Source organism: Haemorhous mexicanus, chromosome 7 (genome assembly GCF_027477595.1).
Source record: "Haemorhous mexicanus isolate bHaeMex1 chromosome 7, bHaeMex1.pri, whole genome shotgun sequence".
Lineage (NCBI taxonomy): Eukaryota > Metazoa > Chordata > Aves > Passeriformes > Fringillidae > Haemorhous > Haemorhous mexicanus.
Genome location: NC_082347.1, coordinates 3546013 through 3570866, shown reverse-complemented (window position 1 = coordinate 3570866; position 24854 = coordinate 3546013). Strand labels below are relative to the sequence as shown.

The 24854-nt window shown below is 43.9% G+C and overlaps 2 protein-coding genes across 3 annotated transcripts; one reads left to right on the top strand and one right to left on the bottom strand.

Annotated features, from left to right (window-relative positions):
* Window positions 1-117: 117 nt before the first annotated feature.
* LOC132329650 (core histone macro-H2A.2) lies at window positions 118-23129 on the bottom strand. Of its 2 annotated transcripts, none has more exons than XM_059850896.1 (9): window positions 22993-23129; window positions 17143-17376; window positions 8889-8995; window positions 7495-7692; window positions 6132-6242; window positions 5668-5767; window positions 4679-4768; window positions 2830-3004; window positions 118-826 (listed from the first exon to the last, which is right to left on the bottom strand). In XM_059850896.1, exons 2-9 carry the CDS (start codon window positions 17312-17314, stop codon window positions 661-663), a joined length of 1119 nt encoding a protein of 372 aa, XP_059706879.1. In that variant the 5' UTR covers window positions 17315-17376; window positions 22993-23129; the 3' UTR covers window positions 118-660. The 2 variants fall into 2 exon arrangements, with proteins under 2 accessions (XP_059706879.1, XP_059706878.1); XM_059850895.1 differs by lacking the exon at window positions 22993-23129 and adding an exon at window positions 21924-22248.
* LOC132329603 (proline-rich protein HaeIII subfamily 1-like) lies at window positions 21348-24381 on the top strand. The gene is made up of 4 exons (XM_059850798.1): window positions 21348-21361; window positions 22437-22905; window positions 23753-23888; window positions 24227-24381. Exons 1-3 carry the CDS (start codon window positions 21348-21350, stop codon window positions 23876-23878), a joined length of 609 nt encoding a protein of 202 aa, XP_059706781.1. The 3' UTR covers window positions 23879-23888; window positions 24227-24381.
* The last annotated feature ends 473 nt before the right edge of the window (window positions 24382-24854 follow it).

Below are 24854 nucleotides of genomic sequence, written 5' to 3'. Positions count from 1 at the left end.
GCTGCTTTTGCTTTCTTCCCTTTCCCTTTTCCTTTTTTTTTTTTTTTTTTTTTCTTTTTAGGGTGAGAAATCCCCAGAGCAAAATTAGGGTTTATAATAATAACCACACTTGACACATCTTTTTCTTTTTTTCTTATAAAACAAACAAAATCACCATGAAATATTCTCAGTAATTACAGAGGTTATTGTGAGTTAAAAGCAAAACAGAAGCTCCTCATGCATCACTTCTAAAACCCTTTTCACCTCTCTGTGGGCTGAAGGCAGAAGTTTACCATCTACCCTAAAGGGAGGGGAAAAAGGAGCAGAACATTTTTAAGAGCTTTCTTGAAAGTGGCATGTGTGTGTGTGTGTGTGTGTGTGAAGAAATCATCACTACAAATCTAAAATGAGGTTACTCTTTAAAAACCTCTAAACTAAAGTAACAAAGGACACTAAACTCCTGAAGCCAGATGATAACTCAATTGCTTAAGGTGATAAAAATGGCATGAAGAAATCAGACTAAACTCCTCTCATCTCTAATCACAGCTCTCCATCAAGTCACAACACGTCACACTACTACCACTCCCCCTCATCATCACATTGAAAAAATAAAACCCACCTCTAATGCTTTTAATGCTACTCAAGTTTGTTGAAAAATAAAGTTTCATTTGGCTGCCGTTGCTACTTCGTGTCTAGCTTGGCCATTTCTTGCACATAGATGCCAATGCTTTCACTGTCGAAGAGCAGAAAGTAAATGTTCTTCAAGGAGGAAGAGCTGGTGCCATCAAAATGGGTGGAAATGGCTCTGAGGGTCACCTGGGCTGCCGTCTGCTTTGGGAAGCAGTTTCTGTGTGGTCAGGGAAGAAAAGAGAGCAGGTGAGTGTTGGGCAGGGATGCTGAGAGAAGCCAGCCACAGGCTGCTAAGATAGTGCCACTGGCAATTTGGCAAACCCCAAGGATTTGGTAGCAATTGTCATCTGCTGCTGAATTAAGTTTCCTTGCTGGCATAGCTTCTGTTTTCATCTGCTTCTACTTCTTATGACTAAATTCTTTTATTTACAAATTTTTTACTTGTATTTTTTTAAATTTTTTTTTATTTACAATAATTTAAATTTTTTTTAGCTTGCCCTTTTGCCTTAGAGGCTAAAAATTTCCAAGGATGATTTTTTTTTTTTTAGCTGAGAATTAAAAAAAAAACTAAACCCAAAACATCACCTACTTAGCTGACTTCCTCACTCTGTCTTAAAATACTTTGCTTGGGATTTCTGTGAAAATAATTGAAATTACAACTCCAAGCCATATTAAAGTTGAGATGCATTCAAACACTCCTCTTGATGGTAATATTCTCTAACCTACAATCATATTTATGTTGAAAACCATCAAAAAGATCTGGCACAACTGAAGTATCCCAATGCTACATCAGTTACTGTGAATAGTCACCAAGATGGGACAGAGGAAAATGGAAATTCACATAACTGATATAGTATAATTCTTTATCTACCCACAAAACTATCATTTCAGGTGCAGACATGTAGGTAGAGTAAAATGACAGCAAAACCAGAAAGTCCTATTTGAAAAACTGCTCTTTTTTCAGGAAATTTTGAGGTACTTTGATAAATGAAGTGTAAGCCAGCAGCACCTGGTAAGTCTCTCTATTTCTGTTAGGAGGAGTAATTGTAAGAGCAACAGAGTGAAATGGAACAAAGCAGCAGAAGGATATGCACTAAGACTAATGGTCCAAGAATGGATTATTCTGATTCTATGCTCTTAGAAGACATGAAGTCTAGAAACTATTTCTATTGGCATGAAAAGCTATAGTTAATTTTAATATTAAAGACTGTTAAAACAGTGTATCACACTGTGCTTTCACTGAAAACCATAAACAAAAATATCTGTATATTTAAAAAATTACTAAAAATTGCACTGCCCCTCTATTTAATCTTTTGTCCTGATCCACAAAAATATATTTTGCTTTGAAGAGTATCTGTATAAAAATGGCATTTTCACCTCCTGTGTACTCAGTGATGTGTGGTGATTTCACTGATCAAATGCAGTTTTACTTTTATTTTATTGACTATCAGGCCAACACAACAGGACTGTACTATGTACTCTACTTTTTGGGCACTACTACCAAAATCAATAGATACATTTCAAAATAAATATAAGCACGTGAACTCTACCACAAAATAACAACTACTAGTTAGTAGTTAAGATATCATCAGAGACCAACAAACTGTTGATTTTAAAAGAATTTTGAAAGAAAATAAAAAAGAGAAATACTTCAGATTTCTTAGTCAAGCACATTCTACTTGCTAGCTATTAAGAAAGAAATGTGTGGCTTTACACTTGGTTTAATGGTTCACACTTTTGAAAGCAGATCCATATTTGAGAAACCTTCTGAAAGGTTTTGTGTGACAAGTCTTTTCAATATCTATTATCAGGAGGGCTTAAGTGAACACCCTTCATGCACGTAGCTCAGGTGGCATCACTGTAACCTGCCTTCAGAATTCTGCTGCCATAATCTCATTAGTACAAGTGCAGGTTTAATAAGACTCCCCACAGCAAAATGAAGGGACACAAAACCCGAGGTGGTGGAGGGGAATGAAAATGACTGCCTAGCAATAGAAAACACAGCAAGCCCACTCAGCTCTCCTGTGGGCTGGCTAATTTCTCTTTACAAAGGCTCTCTGGCAGTTTCATGCAAACACTGCACTTCAGGCTGGATTCCTCTGGAGCTCTGTGTCAGATAGCAGCAGCAGAGGCAGGGTCACAGAGCAGAGGGCACCTCTCTGTCACAGCAGCAGCTCTGACAGCCAATTCCACCTCTGCTCCCTACACAGGGAGTCCTACCTGCCGCTGGGAAACGGGGGGAAAGCCACAGACTTCAACTTCTTGTCTTCTGCAGCTGTTAAGCAGTTCTTGACAGTCTCCTCGAGCTGCTCTTCACACTTGTCCGAGCCCCACTGTGGGATGTGACAGTGGATGACAAACTTTGCTGCTAGGCCGCTAGACTGAGTGAGTGCAGCTAACACAAATGAAAATACAACATTTAGTTTGGAACAGAAACCGCCCTGCAACGACCTCTCAACCCAAAGTACCTTCTTAATTACCTCACCTCTCCAAAGAAATACATCTGGGATTAAAATACACCACAATGGCTCACTTGCAATAATAACCTGTCTCACCATTCCTTCTGTGATCAATTGTGATTTCTTTGGAGACCAAAGAACCCAGGGCTCATTTGGTTAGCACACAGCTACTCAATAATGGTTTTTAGCTCTCTCATTCAGCCTGGCCTCTGGGTTTGTTTTATGCAAAGTACAAAAACCTTGCCCTAAACACAGTATCAGTAATCCCCACAGACATTTCTGCAGAGCTGTCACTGGGTGCTTTGTACAAATATCCTGCATCATCATCATCATCTTTACAATTCCAGAGAGTTGGGGACTAATATGTAGACTCACTTTACAGCTGGGTAAATCAGACAAGGACATAAAAATCAAAGTTGTTGAAAGTCCCCAGCAGTTATGGCCAATTAGGAGTCTCAGATTAATTTTTCAGAAAGTGTAATATTTCTCCAGGACCTGCAGGGCTTACAGCATGGCATCAGTTTGCTTTTGCTGCAATTGTCACCATCAGCACTACTGAAAGTCTGGGTGTCTTGGTAATCTCAGGTTAAGCACTCTGAAATCAACTGTGCAGGATGGAATTAGCCCAAGGATGAAAATCCTGGATGTATTCACTTGTTCTCCATCCCAGAGGAATTCTGTTGCAGGCATAGAGGATTTCTGTGCTACTTAAATTTTAACCAGCTGTCTTAATAGTATAAAAGGAGTCTATCTTCTAGTTAGGTAGTGATGTTGACAGAGAAAAGTAGTTTACTTTGATTTTACAGCATATAAACTTGATTTGATATGAAAGTCAAGCAAATTATCTTGTATAAAAATTCCTCTATCATTTCAGATGATAAAACTAGGCTACTCAATTAGGATTTTTTCCAAACTAGACTATTTAAAGCAAATTTTTTTGGGGGTCTAGACATACTAAGCCACATAAGGCATATTGTAACTTTTCTCCATCTGTCTTCCAGACACCTTCAATTGGTTTAATCTGTCCACAAAGGAAGCACAATCTGAGGTCTCAAACCATTCCCTGCTACAAATGTGTTAACCCTTGAAGGGAGCTCCTCTAATAAAGTAGCTGCAGTCCAAAAAGCGTGCCAGTTCTGCAGATCATATCACATCTTCCTTTCTGCTCAAAGTCAGGTAATTATGTGGGTTATATACATCCATCTAATATGCATAAAGGAGAATAATTTATGAAGTATGACTAATTTTTCCTCTGCCTAATTTTTCCTCAGCCTATGTGTTAGGCTGAGAGCTGTTTCTGATTCTCACTAAGGCTGCAGTACAAACAGGCCAGGAAACATGGCACAAGATTTCCTTAACTTTTGGACTCCCATGGACAGAAATTGCCAAAGACAAACTGATCAGTCTCAAGACAGAATGTGCACAGCCCACAGGTATCCTATTCTTCCTTTTTTTCCCCCTCAGTAGGCTGCCCATATCAGCAACAGCTTTGAGGAAACATTTACATCACATGAGCAAAGACACAAAACAACAGGAACAGATCAGAATGTCCAGAGAAAAGAACATATAAAATGAGCCATGTCCAAAAGAGAGCAGAGAATTCTTCTCACCTTCAGCAACTTCCAAAGGTCCTTGAGATTTGCGAAGCTCTTTCACTGTTTCCAGGAACTCTTTGCCTCCAGCCTTTTCCAGTGCTTTGCCTGCAAGGACACAGAGCAAAAGGCCTTGGCTTCAGAGTGTCAGTGTGGAAAAACAAGTCCACATTATTTAAAAAAACACTGTACATACACTACCCTGTCTCCCTCTATTAGCAGCAGCTGATTTCTATGTTTACCACTCTGCCTAGACACCAACAAAGTTTACTTTTCATGGTTTTGTAGAGGCTGCATGCTGTTACTGGAAATTACTTTAATATAAATATCTGGAAGAATGCTATTTACTCTGACTCATGGCTAAAATAGTGTGGAGTGGGATTTTCAGAACTCAGGATCTCAACCTCTAAAATGAGCCCAACACACAAACCCTACTACTGACTGAAACAAACACAGCTGGGAGGCCAGTGAAGGTCTTGATGACTGAAAAACAATGATCCAAAAGCTTGCTACTAGATTCTGTGCCCCCTATGGGACTGGCTGAATAGCTTTTTACCTCCCTCCTGCTTCAATTTCCATATTTGTAATAACAGTATTTCCTTATTTTGCACAAGCAGTATAAGGCTTTGTACATGAGTGTTTCTAAATTATGTAACATCCTACAATGAAAGTTATAGTTAGAAGTGTTAATAACATATCATTTTGCAATGCAATTTTCAGATGCAAATGTAAAAATAAGCCAATAAACACCTCAATAATAATTATTTACACCTTTGCTGCTCATGTGCTTCAACAAATTATCTGTTTTGCTTGTCATTAAAAGCAGACAAATGAGTGATTAGCCTGTTGTACCTAGCCAGACCCAGCCTGATTTTCAGAAGCTGCAAGTGATATTTTATGGCCTGGGGTAGATTCAGATGAAACAGGATGGGATCTCAGCAGGCAGCCAGTAGACCAGCTACTGTTCCAGCTCTAGATGATCTTTTTCTGCACGTACAGAGCCTCACCTATTTCCTCCTTGAGGTCTATTTCAGCAGTTGTAGGGTGAACAATGCCTTCTACTTTCATGGAGCCAATATGGCTGATGTCACTCTGTGTCAGAGAAAGCTGAAAAATAAAAATGGGGGGGAGGAACAAATAAAAGGTAATCCAAATGCAAAATCCTTTTCATACCAAAAAGCTGAAGTGAAAGAAAGTTGGATTCAGTCTTTCAGAGACCAGCTATTTTATTCTGTTCAGTATGTGTGATTCTGACTTTTAGCTTTTAATTAATTAATTTGCACACCACTCAGATTATTTGGTGATATGCCCACAACTTGGAAGCTTGCTCCAGAGGAAGTTATTGCTAGAAAACAAATGTTCTAACATCATAATTTGAAGGAAAAAAGGCTGATTTTGGAAATGCTTTTGTTTCTGAGAAAAGCATCCTTCCCTTCATGCTAAGCCCCAATCTGTTATTGTTCTTTATTACCTTCTGGCCTGGCACAAGGCTCTTGGAGGACAAGATAGTGAAACCATCCCCAGGTCCATCTTCAGTTGTTGAATTTGAAGCTCCTTCTTTTTCATTGTCCTTTTGTTTGTTCTATTTGATGGGAGAAAAAAAAATAACAAGACTTCTCAAAGGAAACAAAATAATCACCATTTAGCATTATTCAATAATGGAGAGAGTCAATACCTTAGTACAAATTCTCATCTTCTCAGATCAATACATTACTCATAGCCTTGTAATCCCTAAGGTTATGTAACAACAGAGGTCTGCACTGTTTACATAATGCTAAATCAGTGGCTCATCTGAGGCATTACATGCTTTTGTAGTCACATTCAGAGGCAGGGCACCCACACCCATCTGTAGATTTACTGACAATTAAGGTTGTATTTATATGGGTGGGCATGTGTTAGTTTATTTTTGTTGCTAACAGAGCAGAACCTCATATTAAATCAAACTTAGTCACTAAGTAACCCAGTCAAATGCTCCAGTTTGAAGAACAAACAACTTTCTGGTCTGAAAAACAAATGTTTAAGTCTCAGTTATTAAGTAATAAAGCCTTCTTATAGCTTACTTTCAGGAGCAGCAAACCTACCAGTCCTAGAGGGCTAAAGGAGCATCTCCTCACACCTCTCAATATTTGCTTTAAGGTATGTCAAGGAGCTACTACCTCCTAACAAGTCCAAACTCTGCATGTGCACAATTCAAAGTTAGGTGGTAGCTGAGATCAATGCACAGAGGCATCCAATTAAACATCCCATTAAGCAATTCTGTTTTCTTTTTAAAGGCTGTTTCTGCATATTATCAGCTATGGAACTGTATTAAAACTTTGAAAAATAAACTTTTAAAACTTGGATTAAGCTTAAGTCAAAGCTTGATATTTAACCCTACCCAGTGAAAAGCTCAGCAGTGTTTCAAGGTGCATGCTCTGGAATGACAAACCAAAAGCACAGATCTGGGTTCCTGCTTTACCAAATTAATCCATTTTGGATAGTGATAGAGGATGGCCAAGTGCAGTGGTCAAGTTCTGACTGATTTATTCTTCTTTTAAAACTCACTAACAACAGCACAGCCAAGAACACATGAAACAAAGAGCTTGTCACAATGACATTGAAGTTCCATGTTGGGACAAATTCTCTGGACAGTGAAAAATCTTTAACAGCAACCCAGTAACTGTGCAAGGCTGAAGGCATGACATCTCTCTGGTAGAAAATGTTTTAGAACACAGCTTCCTTTATTTTAAAAGGGTTCACTGCCACAGAGTTAGAATGGAGGTAAGAGATTCTACACAATTATCAAGAGAATCTTGCAGAGGGTGACATGGAATCTGTACCTGCCCCCTGCTTACCTTTTTGGACGTCCGGGCCTTGGTAGACTTTGCCTTCTTCCCACTCTTTTTGTTCACCATGGATTTCCTCCCCTTCTTCTCAGGAGCAGGGGAAAGGATGGTCTCAGATTTGCCTTTGGCACCCCTTTTCTTGGCTAGAAGCTCAGGCTGAATTCTGGGCAGGACACCTCCACTTGCAATAGTCACACCTTTGAGCAACTGCAAGGAGAAGCAGTGCATGAAAGCAAGTCACAGATCCTCTTAGTCTGCACCCCCAAAAACAATTAGGGAGAGAATCCACAATAACAAGGAACTTGGCAGGTGACAGCAAAGTCAGCCAGCACACCCTGGAGAATTCTGTTGCTGTACAACCATTCCTACCCCTTCTTAGGGCAAACCTGTCCTTGGTGACTCACAATCAGGGGAAAAGAAGAGGACTGCCTGTGGGCTACTTAAAAAAAGGACTGCACCACAACCCTGCTCAGAGGAGGACTGGATGCAGATCTCTTTGGCAGGGAAACAGATGCAGTGAAAGCAAGGAAAAGCTCCAAGGACCTGCTTTGCAGAGGCAAACAACAGGAATGGGCTGTGATACCCTGTAGAGGACAAAGTCTGGCTAATTCCTGAGAGACAGCACTGGATCTAGATTCCAGTTCACAAGTAACTGAGAAGAAACATGGAGCTGGGAAAGGGCTGGTAGTGTTAGCATACTTTCTCTTCTGGCCTGTTTTGAATTTTTACACCACTTGACTGGAAATAGAGCCACATGACTTCATGGGCATCACATTTTCATTATTTAAAGCAGTCATATTAAGTGCAGGAGTATTCAAAGTGTGAATGACATCATCCATCTTCATACAGAGGAGATACTCTGATGCTGACTGAACCTTTTCAGCAGCCCTGAATAGTAGAATCTGCAGCCCATGCTGTGATCTCTGTCTTCACTCAACAAGTTTAACAGAAGTGATCCCACAAGTGATCCCAGGAGTCAGAGTGCTGAAAACCACAGTTTGGGCAAACAGACAGGGAGGCAGCAATAGCAGAGAGTGAGCCAGATCCCTACCCAACATAGGCCTCACAGCCAGTATAATAGAAAACACACATTTCTACAGCTTTTGGGAAAAGATCTTGCACATTTTCTTTAAGTATTGAATGTCCCTGAGGAAAAAGTGAAGCATCAAGACTGCTTGTTTCAACAGGACTCATAGGCTAAGAAGAACCAAAGTTTATGTCCATAAGATTTAAGATAAGTTATGTAATAACCTTAATTTTTGTTAGCTTTTTTTTAAGAGGGCACAATCTTGTACTCCAATAACTGCGATCTCATTCTTGTCTCAGACTAAGCTGTTTCTAACCTTCCCTGGTAGCAGCTTCACTCAAGCACACAACTCCTGCACCAAAATGCAAACAGGCACCTGGTTCAGCTCCTCATCATTTGCAACTGCCAGGAGGATGTGTCTGGGGGCAATCCTGCCTTTCTTGTTGTCCCGCGCCGCGTTTCCTGCCAACTCCAGGATTTCAGCTGTAACACATCAAGATAAAAACCAGTAACAAAAATGCAGCTTAGGTACATGCTGCATACACATTTTACACTGCTTCTTAATATCCATTTACCTTCTCAGGGATGTTTCCAGATTTAAAGGGTTCTCACTAGAGAAAGGCAGAAACCAAACCCCACCCAATGTATTTGTACATTTAGATAAATTCATTTGTTCTTCTTAATTCCCTAAAGGAGAAAATATGCTAAGCTTGGTTCACATAATTTCTTTTAATTCTCTTTCAAAAAGGCAAAAAAAAAAAACCCAACTAAAAATGTACATCAGCAGTCCAAAATTTATCAGCAGCCCTGTGACAACAGAACAGTCAAGCATGCAGTGAAAACCTCAACCTGGAACAGACAGCTTTGACAAACAGCAAGGATTCTCAGGACCAGGGAAGATGAAGACTGAGGTGCATTTGAAGAAATACTTGGAAAGCCAACACACTAGCCAGGCACTGCTGGAATTCTGCATTAAAGGACACTGAAAATCTGTGAGAAGCTTCATTCCAGAACAAGATATGAAAGGTTTGATCCAGATGCAAGCAGAGGCAACGTGAGAGCTTCAATGCATTAAATACTGATAGAAGGGTCCTTCTACATCTCTGGGAACAGGAGGTCACTTCAGAGGTAGTTTCTCTACCTACCAGTTAGAGAAATAGTAACATTTATACTGTAACCAAAGTCACTGAACTTTTGCTAATGATTACAGAAATATCTTACAGATATATCTTCCTAAGTTTATTTGGACTGTAGCAATCAGTATAATTCATTACCTTACATAGTTTGGCCTCTACTTAGAACTTACTTCTCATATAAGAACTCTCCTGAAACACTGAGAAGGAAGGAGAAGGGATTTTTTTTTCCCTCCAATTACTCCTAAAAATCATATTCACACTTTTTTTCATTTTAAAAGTATGCAGTGTCCCTGTCTTCTGGGTTTATGTTTGTCAGTAACAGGAATATGAAAATTACAGCCAATCAGTGTCCTGTTGATAACTTATTGATGTCTTAATGACAACCTAGTCCTTTTTACAAACTACATAAAGAAGGATAACTATTATAAAAAGAAGGATTTTCAGGAAAAATCTAGTGGAAATATACATAATGTTTGGCTAAAATCCAAATGATTTCAACATGGGGCTTAGCTCTGGCTCATGGGAAAAATACAAGCTTTCAATTCCACTCAGAATAACAAAAGGACAAAGTTGTATTCCAGTTTTCACTGCTACACAGCACACATATTTAACTGAATGTTGGAAATGTAAAAGCCTTTTTTTAAAAATTATATGCATATTGACAGTGAATTATAAAAGTTAGGGCAGGAACCTCTCAGCTCTAGCATTTCCTAGTCTGTCCTGGATTTTAAAGCAGGAAACTGCAAAGAGATCCCACACAATCCAGCTGTATTCACCCCCATGGGGCTGGAAGTGTCAGACCCTCTCCCAGACCTCTGCCAGCAGAGCTAACACAGCAGCAGACAGTAGGAACAGATTCCATCCATTGTGCAGACCAGCAGAGAGCAAGAAAAAAGACCCAGGCTCCTCCAGTGGGTTTTGCAGATGTGTGCTGACAGCAGAGGAAAATTGCATCAGGGGAAAAAAAAAAAATCCAAAAAACCAGCACATACTTACCTGTGTGGGAACTGAAGCTCTTTCAGGTGTGCCAACAACAGGCACATCCTGCTACCTGTGTGCTCACCCCACTGCCCCAGGTTTGGGTCCTTTGGCCAGCAGCATCCTGATGGTGCACTCTTAGTCCTCTGCCTAATGTTAAGAGCAAAAAAGGCAGAACACTCAAATGCCAGCCATCCATCACAGGACACTGGGAAGAAGGGAATCCGAGGCAGAGGTGATGTATGGCAGATTGTGGAATATGTACATGACTTACCAAAGGATGCCAAACATTTGCACAAGTAAATTATTGCCTTACCTTCTTCTAGTGAAGGTTTCTATGCATATTTTTTCTAATGGTGGAGGCAGGGGCTCATAATCTTAAGAATATAAAATGGCATTTACAAAATACAATATCAAAAGTGGAGGCTTCAGTTATCACATGCTCTGCTAACAATAACAGATCCCTAAAGAAACTGCTTTACATTTCAAGTAGAAACTTAACAGCTGAGGCTACCTAAATTCTAAAAATGCTAGTCTGAGAATATAGGTCCTATAATACCTACATAAATAGATATTACAGAATATAATAGGAATATAGAATTTAGGAAAACAGAATATAGGTCCTACACTATAACAAGTTCTCTTGGAACTGGGCATCTTGATATTTTCAGCTATAAATTGGTTTTACTTTGTGCTCTAAGCACAGGCATTAAGAATTACATTGAAATCTCAAATCATATTGCTTCCTGCAAGAGTCAAAATCCACAAAGACGCCTCCACATCAGAAGTTTAACTTCAAATCCAGACATCTTCAGAAGCACATAACTCTCTTCCAGCAGAGACAAGCTGCAGCCAAGCTATGACCTGAATGGGATTACATCTTGTCAGCCTGTGACATACAGGGAAAAAGAGGTTTCTTTAGCTGATGGATCAGCAGATTTGAAATGTCTGGGCACTAAAGCATGCTAACCATGGCAAAGGTTTTTTTTTTCAGCTGAGCTGAACAAAAGTAGGAAGAACTGCTAAGAAAAGTCTATGAGAATCACTGATAGCAAATTGGAAAAATTTCATACAGGTTGTCTTGTTTTCCACTTCCCCTTCAGAAGAAATTCTGTCAGCTCCTGTTACACTACCACATAAAATCTACCAGCAATACCTTTATTCTGAAAAAAATCTATTGATGATGGAGTCCTTGTCCTCCATTTACAGGTAGAAAGGTGTCTGCTGGATTTGTCTCTGCATGGCAGATGAGCACAACAGGCAGAAGGTGATTCCTGTGAAGGAGGAAGCCTTTGCTGGTGGTGTGTTCTGCCCTAATTTAGAGAGGGTGGCTTTCCATTGAGATCTTCCAAAAGTTCCTCTGAACATGACTTGTGCTTCCTCATCAAGGGGCTTCTGTATTCTCTGCCTGCTTTTTGGGAAGATGCCCTGTGGGACATATGCAGTTGATGTTTGATTTAGGTGGTTGTGCCTGCAGTCAGCTCTGTGAACACTCAGAGCATGAGTCTGTTGCAAAACCCATCAATCAGATGGGACTCAGGCCAATTTTTCAGAGAATTTTAACTCTGAAGCCAGTGGAATTCTCAGCAAACACAACCTTCTGGATAGGAATTAAGCTGCAGTTTTATAATATGAGTCTAAAATGTAAAACAGCATAGAGAGACTAGAAAGAAAGGTTTAAAATAGTGAGGAGATCTTCACATTAGCTGATCAGCTGAGGTAAAAGTACCTCTTCCTGAGATTCCACCACGATTGCTGGCATTTTAATGATGGGATTGATAAGGCAAAGTGCAGATTTGGGGGTGATAATGGCTGTGAGATGCTACCATGATCAACCTTGCTTACAAAGGAAAAAAACAGGGGTCTAGTATCTTGTGACACAGAACACATGCCAAAGCCAAAGAGCAGTCTCAACTCCACAAACTGGGAGTAAGGATGCTCCAGATGTATATGCAGCCTCTGGATGATGGCAGCCACAAGGCTCAGTGCTCTGGGGCAGCACAAACCCAGGCCAGCAGCAGACCATGCAAGACTGGTCACTCACAGAGATCTGCTGGTCCATGCCAGCCCTGGAGGAATGCAGGCATTCAGGTGGTTCTGCTTCTGTTTGACCCTTCCAACCTCATCCACCTTGCTCCTATCCCAGCCATGACTTGCTTCCCCACATCCCAGTCTCCTTTCCCTGGCAATCCACACCAAGACTTCTATCTCAGCACCTTTCCTGTCACCATTTTTCCAGTCTACTCTGGCTCAATATTCCTGCCCAGGTTCTTCATGACCCCTCCATCCAACCCTTGGCCTATTTCCTATTTTTTCAACTTGCTCTCCAGCTTCCTGGCAGGATATTGAGACAATCCTCACCATTTATTTGCCTACTGGTCATCAGTCCAGCTCTCCCCAGTAGCCAGACCTATCCTTACCCTGTCTCTAACACCAACATTTTTCTTCCATAACCACTGCCTCCCCACAATGTATGGTTTGAGAGCTGAGAGAGGCTGGAATGTGTTCAGTGAGGACCAAGACCTCAGAAATTTTAGCTGTTAAAAGTCTAAGAAGTCTCTGCTGAGCGTGAGCATTCTGTGTTTTATCCAGGTTAGAGCCTGGCCAAAGAGAGCAGATTTCTCTGAGGTGGCACAGACGTCCCCTTCCCCTTTTGTAAAGCATTAAATCTCTGCTCAAACACAGAGAAGCACTCAGGGGTTTAGAGGAGAAGTTTTCATGAGTATTTTAACATAACAAAAAAAATATGTTCAACCTGCTTCTGTGGAACAGCTAAAAAGTGACAGTCCCTTACTGCCACTCTCCCAGATTTAGCCTGAAGCAGTTCCCCTGCATGCAGCCTTTCATCCTGAGGAAGCACCATTTCACACCTGCAAACCCAGGAGAAAAGAATGGCATTTGTAATAGAAAGATCAGATAATGATAAGAAAATTTAGCTGTTTGATATATAATACCCCCTTCAACAACATCCTTGGAAAAACCTATTTTGTTTCCACCGGCTTCCCAAAACCAAAGACTTTATACATCTGAAATATTAGGAATAACTAGATCAGCAGGATTAGATGCTGCAACACTTTTTTTTTTTTTTTAACTGAACTCTCCACCTTTGTAATATTTCCAAACAAAACCCTGGACAGAGCACAGGAACTTTGGTTTGGAAAGAACACAATCCACCAGCAATAGATGTTTGCTCAGAAACATTACTCCATTCTACCACAATATATACAGGAGTTCTCTGCTGAACCAAGCAGCTGAAAATAGCATTCCCTTACAATTTATGTGGGCTACCAGCCTACACCTCTAGCAATCTTCTTGCCTGGTTCACTACACATTCTTTTTTTTTTTCTAAAGCAAAGTGTAGGCCCACACATAATCTGCTCATATCAGATTAATGATTTAAATTATACTGCACTTACTACCCAGGAGCAGAGCCAAGACATACATTGTTCTAGTTCAGGTAATAAGCAAACACTGCTGACCACAAGTCAGTCTGCACCACTGAAATGTTGCACATACCAGATGTGCTGCTGACAATTTATTATTGCACCTTGTAAAAATTGCCACAGCTCAGAACAAGCATCTCCAAATGTTTATCCTAGAAATATCTCCCTGTGGAGTAGGAGAAGAAAAAAAAGTATTTCTCTGCAGACAGAAGGTCAGAAGAGTCATAATGCATCACATTATGTTATAAAAGTTATTGTGATTTCTTCAACACAAGCAATACTTTGTTGCTCCAGCTCCAGAAGTAGCCTCAGGGGGAAAAAAAAAATAAAATTCATTCTTATCTGGAATGTACTGCCACAAACATGAAATTTTTGCAATCTACTATTAGGCTTTATGATAAATTTAGTTTTAATAGTGAAATTCGTGAAATTTATTAGTGAGATCTCAGATTTTCTCCACACCTTTGAAAGAAAATAATGCTTTTATTGTCTGGTAGTGAGAACAGGTTTCACGTGTAAAAAAGACAGAGGTGTTCACATAAAATCTGTTGCATGGACAACCAGGCTCCATGCAAGCTTCTTCATGCCACCCTGGCAATAAATGACACTGCTGAAACACAACTCACTCAACTGATTCCATCCAGGCTGTGACTCCTCACAGATCCTCTAATGCACCTCAGTCTTGATCTGTACCCTCCAAGAAACCTGAACCAGAATCCTCACTGCACCATGAATTCTAACAATTTGTTGAAGTGCTATTTTCCATACTTAAACAAGAAACTCAGCAGATACGATCAAAAGACACTCTGAAATATTTCTGTACAGAATCACAGTATATTGTATCACCATGGGACACCTGCCCCTTCCTCAAAGTTCAATTTCAGAAAGGCAGGAAAAAGAAAACTCAAGGTGTGTGGGAAGATTTAAACCCTAGAACAATTTCTTTATACACTTAGGCAAAGCAAAAGGGTTTTTTAAATTTAAAAAAAACACTTTTATATTTCATAACACTTTGACACTCTCCTGCAAGGAGAAATGCAGCCAGCAAAACAGTTTTCTCACTTAAAAAGCACAGAAGCAGTACAAGGTGGATTTGCTTTTTTTTTTTTCTCTGCTATTATTCACATTTAGATGTATCAAAAAACCTAATTAATACCATTTTTCTCTGGGACAAAAACTACACAGAAGTGACTCCTCACTCTGCAAAATAATACAAAATAAGTCTCCACTTAGTGACCAAGCATGGTGCCTCTAAAGGAGAGAATTTTCAGCCTCGTCCTCTCCAGGAAACAATTGAACCTCCTTAGCGTTTTCAGCAGATCCTGATTTCCAGGAGTGCTCCACATGCTCACATCCCTTCCCCTGGCTAAGCCTGGCTCCTGTGTGTGAGGAGCACTGCCAGGAGCAGGTCTTGCTTTACCTGCCAGGTGCTCTATGACAGCTACAAAAACTACACAGAAGTGACTCCTTACTCTGCAAAATAATACAAAATAACACTCCAGCTAGTGGCCAAGCATGGTGCTTCTAAAGGAGAGAATTTCTACCCTCAACCTCTCGTCAGGAAACAGATTGACCTCCTTAGCGTTTTCAGCAGATCCTGATTTCCAGGAGTGCGCCACATGCTCACATCCCTTTCCCTGGCTAAGCCTGGCTCCTGTGTGTGAGGAGCACTGCCAGGAGCAGGCTCTGGGTTTACCTGCCAGGTACTCTACGACAGCTACAAAAACTGCACAGAAGCGACTTCTCACTCTGCAAAACAATTAAAAATAACACTCCAGCTAGTGACCAAGCATGGTGCCTCTAAAGGAGAGAATTTCTACCCTCAACCTCTCGTCAGGAAACAGATTGACCTCCTTAGCGTTTTCAGCAGATCCTGATTTCCAGGAGTGCTCCACATGCTCACATCCCTTCCCCTGGCTAAGCCTGGCTCCTGTGTGTGAGGAGCACTGCCAGGAGCAGGTCTTGCTTCACCTGCCAGGTACTCTATGACAGCTACAAAAACTGCACAGAAGTGACTCCTTACTCTGCAAAATAATACAAAATAACACTCCAGCATGTGACCAAGCATGGTGCCTCTAAAGGAGAGAATTTCTACCCTCAACCTCTCTGCAGGAAACAGATTGACCTCCTTAGCATTTTCAGCAGATCCTGATTTCCAGGAGTGCTCCACATGCTCACATCCCTTCCCCTGGCTAAGCCTGGCTCCTGTGTGTGAGGAGCACTGCCAGGAGCAGGCTCTGGGTTTACAACCAGGTACTCTATGACAGCTACAAAAACTGCACAGAAGTGACTCCTCACTCTGCAAAACAATTAAAAATAACACTCCAGCTAGTGACCAAGCATGGTGCCTCTAAAGGAGAGAATTTCTACCCTCAACCTCTCGTCAGGAAACAGATTGACCTCCTTAGCGTTTTCAGCAGATCCTGATTTCCAGGAGTGCGCCACATGCTCACATCCCCTCCCCTGGCTAAGCCTGGCTCCTGTGTGTGAGGAGCACTGCCAGGAGCAGGCTCTGGGTTTACCTGCCAGGTACTCTACGACAGCTACAAAAACTGCACAGAAGCGACTTCTCACTCTGCAAAACAATTAAAAAATAACACTCCAGCTAGTGACCAAGCATGGTGCTTCTAAAGGAGAGAATTTCTACCCTCAACCTCTCGTCAGGAAACAGACTGACCTCCTTAGCATTTTCAGCAGATCCTGATTTCCAGGAGTGCTCCACATGCTCACATCCCTTCCCCTGGCTAAGCCTGGCTCCTGTGTGTGAGGAGCACTGCCAGGAGCAGGTCTTGCTTCACCTGCCAGGTACTCTATGACAGCTACAAAAACTGCACAGAAGTGACTCCTTACTCTGCAAAATAATACAAAATAACACTCCAGCATGTGACCAAGCATGGTGCCTCTAAAGGAGAGAATTTCTACCCTCAACCTCTCGTCAGGAAACAGATTGACCTCCTTAGCGTTTTCAGCAGATCCTGATTTCCAGGAGTGCTCCACATGCTCACATCCCTTCCCCTGGCTAAGCCTGGCTCCTGTGTGTGAGGAGCACTGCCAGGAGCAGGTCTTGCTTTACCTGCCAGGTACTCTATGACAGCTGCCATGTAGACGGGTGCCCCCACCCCGATGCGGTACTTGTAGGTGCCTTTCTTCAGGTAGCGCATCATCCTCCCCACGGGGAAGATCACCCCGGCCCTGCTCGAGCGGGACAGTTTGGACATTTTCTTCTTCCCGCTCCGCCCCGACATCTTGCAGCCTCGTGCTTCTCAATTTGCTGGTGGTTCTCAGTGCCTTGCTCCAAATCTGAGGGCTGCAAGAGAAAACCAAGAGCGTTGGTGAGAAACAACAGGTTGGTGTGGTCAGCAGGAGCAGGGAGGTCATTCTGCCCCTGTGCTGGTGAGACCACACCTGGAGTGCTGTGTCCAGTTCTGGGCCCTCTGTTTGGGAAGGATGTTGAGATGCTTGAGTGCATCCAGAGGAGGCAACAAGGCTGGTGAGGGGCTGGGAACACAAACCCTGTGAGGAACCACTGAGGGAGCTGGGGGTGCTCAGCCTGGAGAAGAGGAGGCTCAGAGGTGACCTTGTTGCTCTATACAGCTCCCTGAAGGGAGGCTGCACACAGGTGGGGTCAGTCTCTGACAGAACCAGAGCACACAGTCTCAAGCTACATCAGGGAAGGGATAGGTTGGATATTAGGAAGAAATTTTTCACCAAAAGAATAATAAAGGACTGGAATGCTCTTCCCAGGGAGGTGGTAGAATCACCATCTCTGGATGTGTTTAAAAAAAGACTGGACATGGCACTTGGTGCTACAGTCTAGTTGAGGTGTTTGGGGATGATCTTAGAGGTCACTTCCAACCTCATTATTCTGTGATTCTGTGATCTTCATGCATTGCTGCTGTTCCAGAAGCAAAAAATCCAAACCCGCCCTCAACACCTGTTAAAGTGCAGGCATTATTCATTAAAAGCAGGATTGTCACCGTGGTATTTTCTGAAAAATCCTCTTTGCCCAGGATTTTCTCCTGGTAAGCTGAGAAGCCTCAGAGAGGAATGAAAACAATAATTATCTGATTGCTGTTCCTGTGTTTGCTGCTTTGGAAGGTGGCTTGGACATTGTTTACCAACAGGTGAATGTTTGATTGGTTCCATGTGAATTGTTTTTAATTAATGACCAATCACAGCCACCCATGTCAGACTCTCTGAGTCAGTCACAAGCTTTCATTATCATTCTTGTTAAGCCTTCTATCTGCATCCTTTCTCTTTCTTTAATATAGTTTTAGTATAGCATTCTGAAATATAATATAATATTATAAAATAAGAAATCAGCCTTCTGAGAACATCTCTCACCTCATCCTGGGGACCCTCACAAACACCACACAGGATAATTGGAATATTTGCTTTAACTTTGCTTTTTAACTGCACTGTCAGTGTAGCAATATCAGGAGCAAAAAAAACAAACCTTGTTTTCTCCTTATTTTTCTGGCAACCACAAGATTAGGGATAAACAGACAACAAACCCTGGAATCTGCCACTCCACTCCAAAGCTTGCATGTGGTCACAATTACACCTCCAGTTCTCACTCTCAGACAAATAATGTTTGGGAGAGTTTTGACTTTATTTACAAAACTTGGTTTTAACTCCATTTTGATAGCTGCCCCAGAGGCATAATTATGAGCCTGGTTACTCCTCAGAAGCAAACACAGAGCAGGTCTGCCAGAGATGGTATTTCTGCCAAGGAAAGCACAGTGAATGCCAGCATCCATTCACCTCAGTGAAACAAGGAAACACAACAAGGGAGACACTTTGGAAAGCATTCAAATGAATCTAGGTGATACTGCTAAATTTTATCATAAAACTTTTCATTTATGATATCAAGGATATAAAATCAGCAGGGAGCTGTAAAACGTTGGCATGTCCTTGTGTATCAGCCAGACAATTTTTTCTTTCTATGAGCAATGTATCATGTGGGCATGATAAGGAAAGTTGGGAAAGATTAAACCACTAAACCTATCAGACACAGAACCTCAAAATTGGCACTGCTCATCATCCCACTCTGAATTCCCTGCCAGCTGCCAGCCTGGAACCACAGAGCTCCAAGGGAAGGTGAAAAGAAGTGGGGAGGCATGATACTGGTCCTTAGAGATGCTGTGAAGGTGGAGAGGGCAAGTGTTTCCTACAGCAGTGACTCTCAGAAAAGCTGTATAGCAAAGAAGAGAGAGCAGCATTGGGCTTGGTCAAACAGGGAGGCAGCAGAATCTTCCCAGCAGGACAGCTTCAGAACAATTTAAGAATGTATTTCAGAAATCTAGCAGCACTGGATCTGCCTCGGGGCTGGAGGTTGGACCTGGTGATCTTCCAAGATCCCTTCCTTACTGAAACTCGCAATTTGTGACAAACCCTTTATAAACATTCAATTTCATAATAATAACAACCCTTAAAACGTGTCCTTTTCAGTTTGTGACAACTGACATCCAAATAATAAACCTAGGCTGGGAATTAGGCTTCTAGTCATCAGAGGAGCCAGTTTCTAGAACAGCCTTCTCTTCAGAGCAACAATAACTCTTTTTGAAGTGGAACTTAATAAATAAATGTATGCAGTAGGGTTCAAACAGCTTCCTGCAATGCTGGCAGGACAGTTTTATCACCCAAGAGTTCAGTCCAGCACTGACACCACTACAGAGAGCCATGCTGAAAGAGTACACTACCTGTATCAAAATTATGTTAAACTAACCTCTCATATATTTGTTCCTATAGCATCAAATCCCAGTTGAATGAAAATCAGTGGAAAAATGCAAACATCAAGGGATTAGATCAACAGAAAATACCACTGTTACACTTGATCTCCATGGCAGAAAATCAAAACACATTTGTATACAACTAACCACACTGCTCTGGGCCATGCTGCTGCATCATATAAATTTATGTTTAATTACTCACTTTTGGCTCATCCTTTTCTTGCTATCACTGAACTTTCCACCCCTGCCTACTCCTTTATTTACCTCCTCTCTCACAGGAAGCCATTATTTACTCCCCTGCTGCCAAGCCAGCACTTGGAATCCCAAAATATTTTCCAAATGCCCTGCAGGTTACATTTGCAGAATTTTGTGAGAACCTAAATACAAGATGTTGCAAAACTCTGCTAACACTGTCTCTGCTTTACAACTTACATGGACCAGGGTGCACTGAAGAGCAACAAACACAGCAGTGTGCTCTTGTCTTGTTTTGACTCCTACAGGAGGCAATTTTTGGTAGAAAGCCAAGCTCTGGCATAGTCACAACAGGATCTGGACAAAGAAACGTGCAGAGAAAACTCCTGTGGACCTGGACAAAGAAATCCCACAGACAGGGATCTGGTTTCCTTGCAGGAAGGGGCACATGAGCTCAGCCCTGCCACACTCACCTGAACTGCAACCAACAGGTAAAGAACTACAAGGTGAGCAGTGCTGTCCTAGTTGTTCTCTTCTGAGGACACAGCCAAGCCTCAAGGGCTTATCAGTTGAAAAGTCTACCCACACTCGTTCCCTCTCTGCCAGCTGATTCATCATCTCTATGTTTCTCCTCATGAAGCACAGCCTCCATTTCAAAATAAACCTGTGCCACTCGTGCTGAGTCCATCCTCACTGAGCTACAAGGGCTGTGTCTAAATCTGCCTGCCACGGCACCAGGCTTGGGCAATTGAAAGCAATTATTTTCCCTATCCCTGAATTGGTCACAGCACACTCCCACTCTGCCATGACTCCAACATCCCTGTGTTGCTAAGGGGGATTGAGGAGCTACAACAACTCACAGAGCTCTCTACAACATGACTGCAGCAGGGCTTTCCTCTGTTGAGTTTTGCCTTCTTCACAGCCCAAGGCAACCAGTGACATTTTCCTTCTGCCTCCTGGAAAAATACCTGAGTCCACCTTCCACTGGACCAGGTTGATCCAAGCCCCATCCAACCTGGACTGGGATACTTCCAGGGATGGAAGTGGGAACCCTGTGCCAGGATCTCCCCACCTTCACAGGGAAGAATTAAGGGAAGGGTTCCTTTGTAATATCTGACACAAATTTCTCCTCTTTTAGATTTAAACCATTCCCCCTGGCCCTGTCACTATCTGCCCATGTAAAAAGTCACCTCTCCCTCTTTCTCACAGGCCCAATTCAGGTACTGAAGGGCTGCAGCAAGGTCTGCCTAGAGCCTTTCCAGGGCCAGGCTGAACATGCCCAGCTCTCCCAGCCTGTCTCCTGAGCAGAGAGGGTCCAGCCCTCGGAGCACCTTGACTTGGGAAGGATGTTGAGATGCTTGAGCACATGTAGAGGAGGGCAACAAGGCTGGTGAGGGGCTTGGAACACAAACCCTGTGAGGAACGTTTGAAGGAGCTGAGGGTGTTTAGCCTGGAGAAGAGGAGGCTTAGAGGTGACCTTGTTGCTCTCTACAATTCCCTGAAGGGAGGTTGTAGACAAGTGGGGGTCGGTCTCTGACAGAACCAGAGCACACAGTCTCAAGCTACATCAGGGAAGGGATAGGTTGGATATTAGGAAGAAATTTTTCACCAAAAGAATAATAAAGGACTGGAATGCTCTTCCCAGGGAGACCGTAGAATCACCATCTCTGGATGTGTTTAAAAAAAGACTAGACATGGCACTTGGTGCTATAGACTAATTGAGGTGTTAGGGCACAGGTTGGACTCAATGATCTTAGAGGTCTCTTCCAACCTCATTATTCTGTGATTCTGTGACTTCCAAACACCAAGAGAACTCGAACTCAGCAGCCAAAGGCTAAAATAAAGGACATTCAGGACTATCCACACAGCTGCACTTCCCTCATCTCCAGTAGATCTACCAGAACAGTTGACAAGGAACCCACAGACATACCTTGGATCCAGCTTAGGCTGCACATTCACTTACAAACGAAATATTTGCGAAAAACAACGCAGAAGACCTGAAGCAGGGGCTCGTTGTCTGACCGAACCGCTGAGGCCATAGCGCTACTCAGGGGCAGGTGCGGTGCCTCCAGAACCGCCCACGCTGAGCCCCTGAAAGGAGCTTCCAGGGCACCCCAAACCCCAGGGGTCCCTGCTAAGGCAGCTCCCGCTCACAAACAACAGCGGGCGACCCCTGCGGCTGAGAGGACGGGCCTGGCACGGCCCCACAGCGAGCCTTTGGAGCCCGCTGGGAGCAGCCGGGCTCGGGGACGCCGCGCCCGGGCCCGGAGCCGCCCCGAGCCCCCTCAGGGCCCGCCCGCCCCGCGCCGCCGCCCCGCCCCGCGCACGCCTCGCCGTTGCCCGGACACCGCCGCCCCGCCCACTCCCTCCGCTGATTGGCCACTGCGGCAGCCCGGGTTGGGGAGAGAGCGCGGTGATTGGCTGCGAGCCTCCTGATCGACAGGAGAGGGGCGGGGGCAGCAGCCGGGCCGCGCAGGCGTCCCGAGGCGCAGTGGAGTGTGTGTGTGTGTGTGGGGGTGTGGCCGCCGGCTTTCCCGCGCAAACGCTCCCCCCTGACGCCCCCCCCCCCTCACACCGCCCTCAGCCAGCGCCGCCGCCGCGGGGGCTTCGCCCGCTGCCCGCCGAGGGGCGGCTGTGGCGGCGGCCGCGCGGCCCCGGAACGGGAAGCGCTGCGGGGACCGAGCGGAGGCAGCGAGCGAGGAAGAACCGCCCCCTCCCCCCCATACACAGCTTGGCCGGGGCCGGCCCCGCGCGCGCCGCCGTTACCGCCTCGCGCCCCCCCCCCTCCCTTTATGGCCGCCCCTCACCCGCCCCCCTCACGCCCTTTCCCCTCACGGCCTCGGCCATGGCCGGGCCCTCCCAGAGAACGGCAGCGGCGCCGGGAAGAGGAGGAGGAAGAGGAGGAGGAGGAGGTGGGTCGTGCGGCCGAGGAGAGAGGGAAGGAGAGGAGCAGGGCCTCGCCGCGGCCCCCGGAACCCCCGCGCCGCCGCTCCCCTCACCTGCCGGCGCCCGCCGCCGCCGCCTCCTCCTTCTTGTCTTCCCTTCCTCTTTTTCTTCCCCCTCTTTTCCTCCTCTCCTTGCCCCCCCTCCCCTTTCCTCCCCCTTTCCCTTTTTGGCTCCCCCCGCCCTCGCTCCGCCTCAGCCGCTCTCCCCGTATTGTATGTTTCAATGGCGATGGCGGCTGCTGGTGAGGGGGGCGGCAGGGGTTTCCTCCCGCTCCGCACATACCGCCTCTAGGAGGAGTCACTGCAGCCCGGGCCCGCTACAACCCCCCTCTCCTGGCTGCCGCCCTCCTCGCCCGGGCCCCAGGGCTGCAGTGGGGGCAGGAGCCCCCTCCCCGCCCAGCAGAGAAAGGGCCCCCCTGACCCCAGTCCCAGTGGGCTTGTGGTAGCCGGGAGCATAAAGGCAGAAAGCCTTCCCATCCTTTCGCAGGGTGGAGGAGTTCGGAGATGGAGAGGTTTCAAGGCAATCCCAGATTGGGTTAAAGCCCAAGGAGCGCCTGGTTTTTGTTAGAGAGAGCTACCCATCCTTCTGTCCCTTTGGCAGGGTGGCCTGCGCGCCTGGCTATGGTGCCTCTAACCCAAATATTGCAGCATCCCCAAGTCGGCTTGGAACGGCCCTAACAAAGAGTGCCTGCAGCTCTTTGTGTTGTCTTGCCTTGGAGCGTTCTGGGCGCTCTCAGGCTTTCCAACTCGTCCGTGAGGGCTGCAAAGTTCCCTTCTGAATGGAAGCTGAGGGTTTTTCTTTCCTCCCCTGCAGTCGCACGGATTGAAGAGCTCGAGCTCCAAGAGACGCAATAAGCGATTGTGCTTTGAGTCTTGGCAGCGCCAAATCCGTGAGCAGAGGCTGGTGCAAACAGGAGAGTACAGGGCTACACCTCTTTAACTCCTCTCAGGTACATTTTTTACATCAGACTGGGTTTATATCATCGTTCATATAGAAATACTTTGTTGCACTGATGTTGCTATAAAGACATTTGGGTGCTACTGAAGTGCACTAGGAGATACATTATTAACACAGGCCACTCCTGCTTGCTTGCAGTGTTGCTTTAGGAGGGTGTCTGGGAACAACAGAGGGAAAGAACCATTCAAGCATTCAGCATTCTCTTTGCCACTGTAAAAAAATCTTAAAAGATTCACTTGAGCTTGATTTTTGGCTCTGCCAAAGTAAGCAATTTTCTGTGTGCACAGGATTGGGTTTGGTGGGTAAAAAAGCAATGGAATATTTTCCCAGGTTATGTTAATTGTGGATCACACCATCTCATGAAGAAAGAGGGCCTGAGTTCAGGACCTGCGTTTTCCTGTGACCTTGGGTAAAGCACTTCCCTTTACACAGCTGTATTTTGACTGTTGTTAAAATGGAAATAAAGATACCTTTTCTCTTTTCAAGCATTGAGTAAGAGCCTCAATGCATTGGTGTGGATTAATTCTTTGGGGTCTGTTCTCTTCCTCGCTTCTTTTTGAAAACAAGGTCAAGATGCCTTGAGACCATAGGAGAAAAAACTCGTGTATGAATTCGACTTATTTTGCATGTAAGAGGAAGCCTTACCTTGATCTTGCCCACTGAGAGTTTGAATTTATCAAAGGAAGAAGATATCTGTAGGCTTGTCAGTGTATTGAACCATATTGGGAGGGTAGGAGGAAGAAGGTTTTCAAGCACTAAGCATAAAAATTAATGACAATGTAAAAAGGAAGAAAAGCATTTACATTTTTCTATTTCCAGATACAAATAACTGCATCCAAAAACCCTTACAATCATGCATGTGGTACGTGACTTTGTAATTTAAAATAATTTGAGATGAGGCAAAATGAGCATCCCAAGTTTTTGAAAACATTCCCACTTTCTTAGAGTTTAACATCGA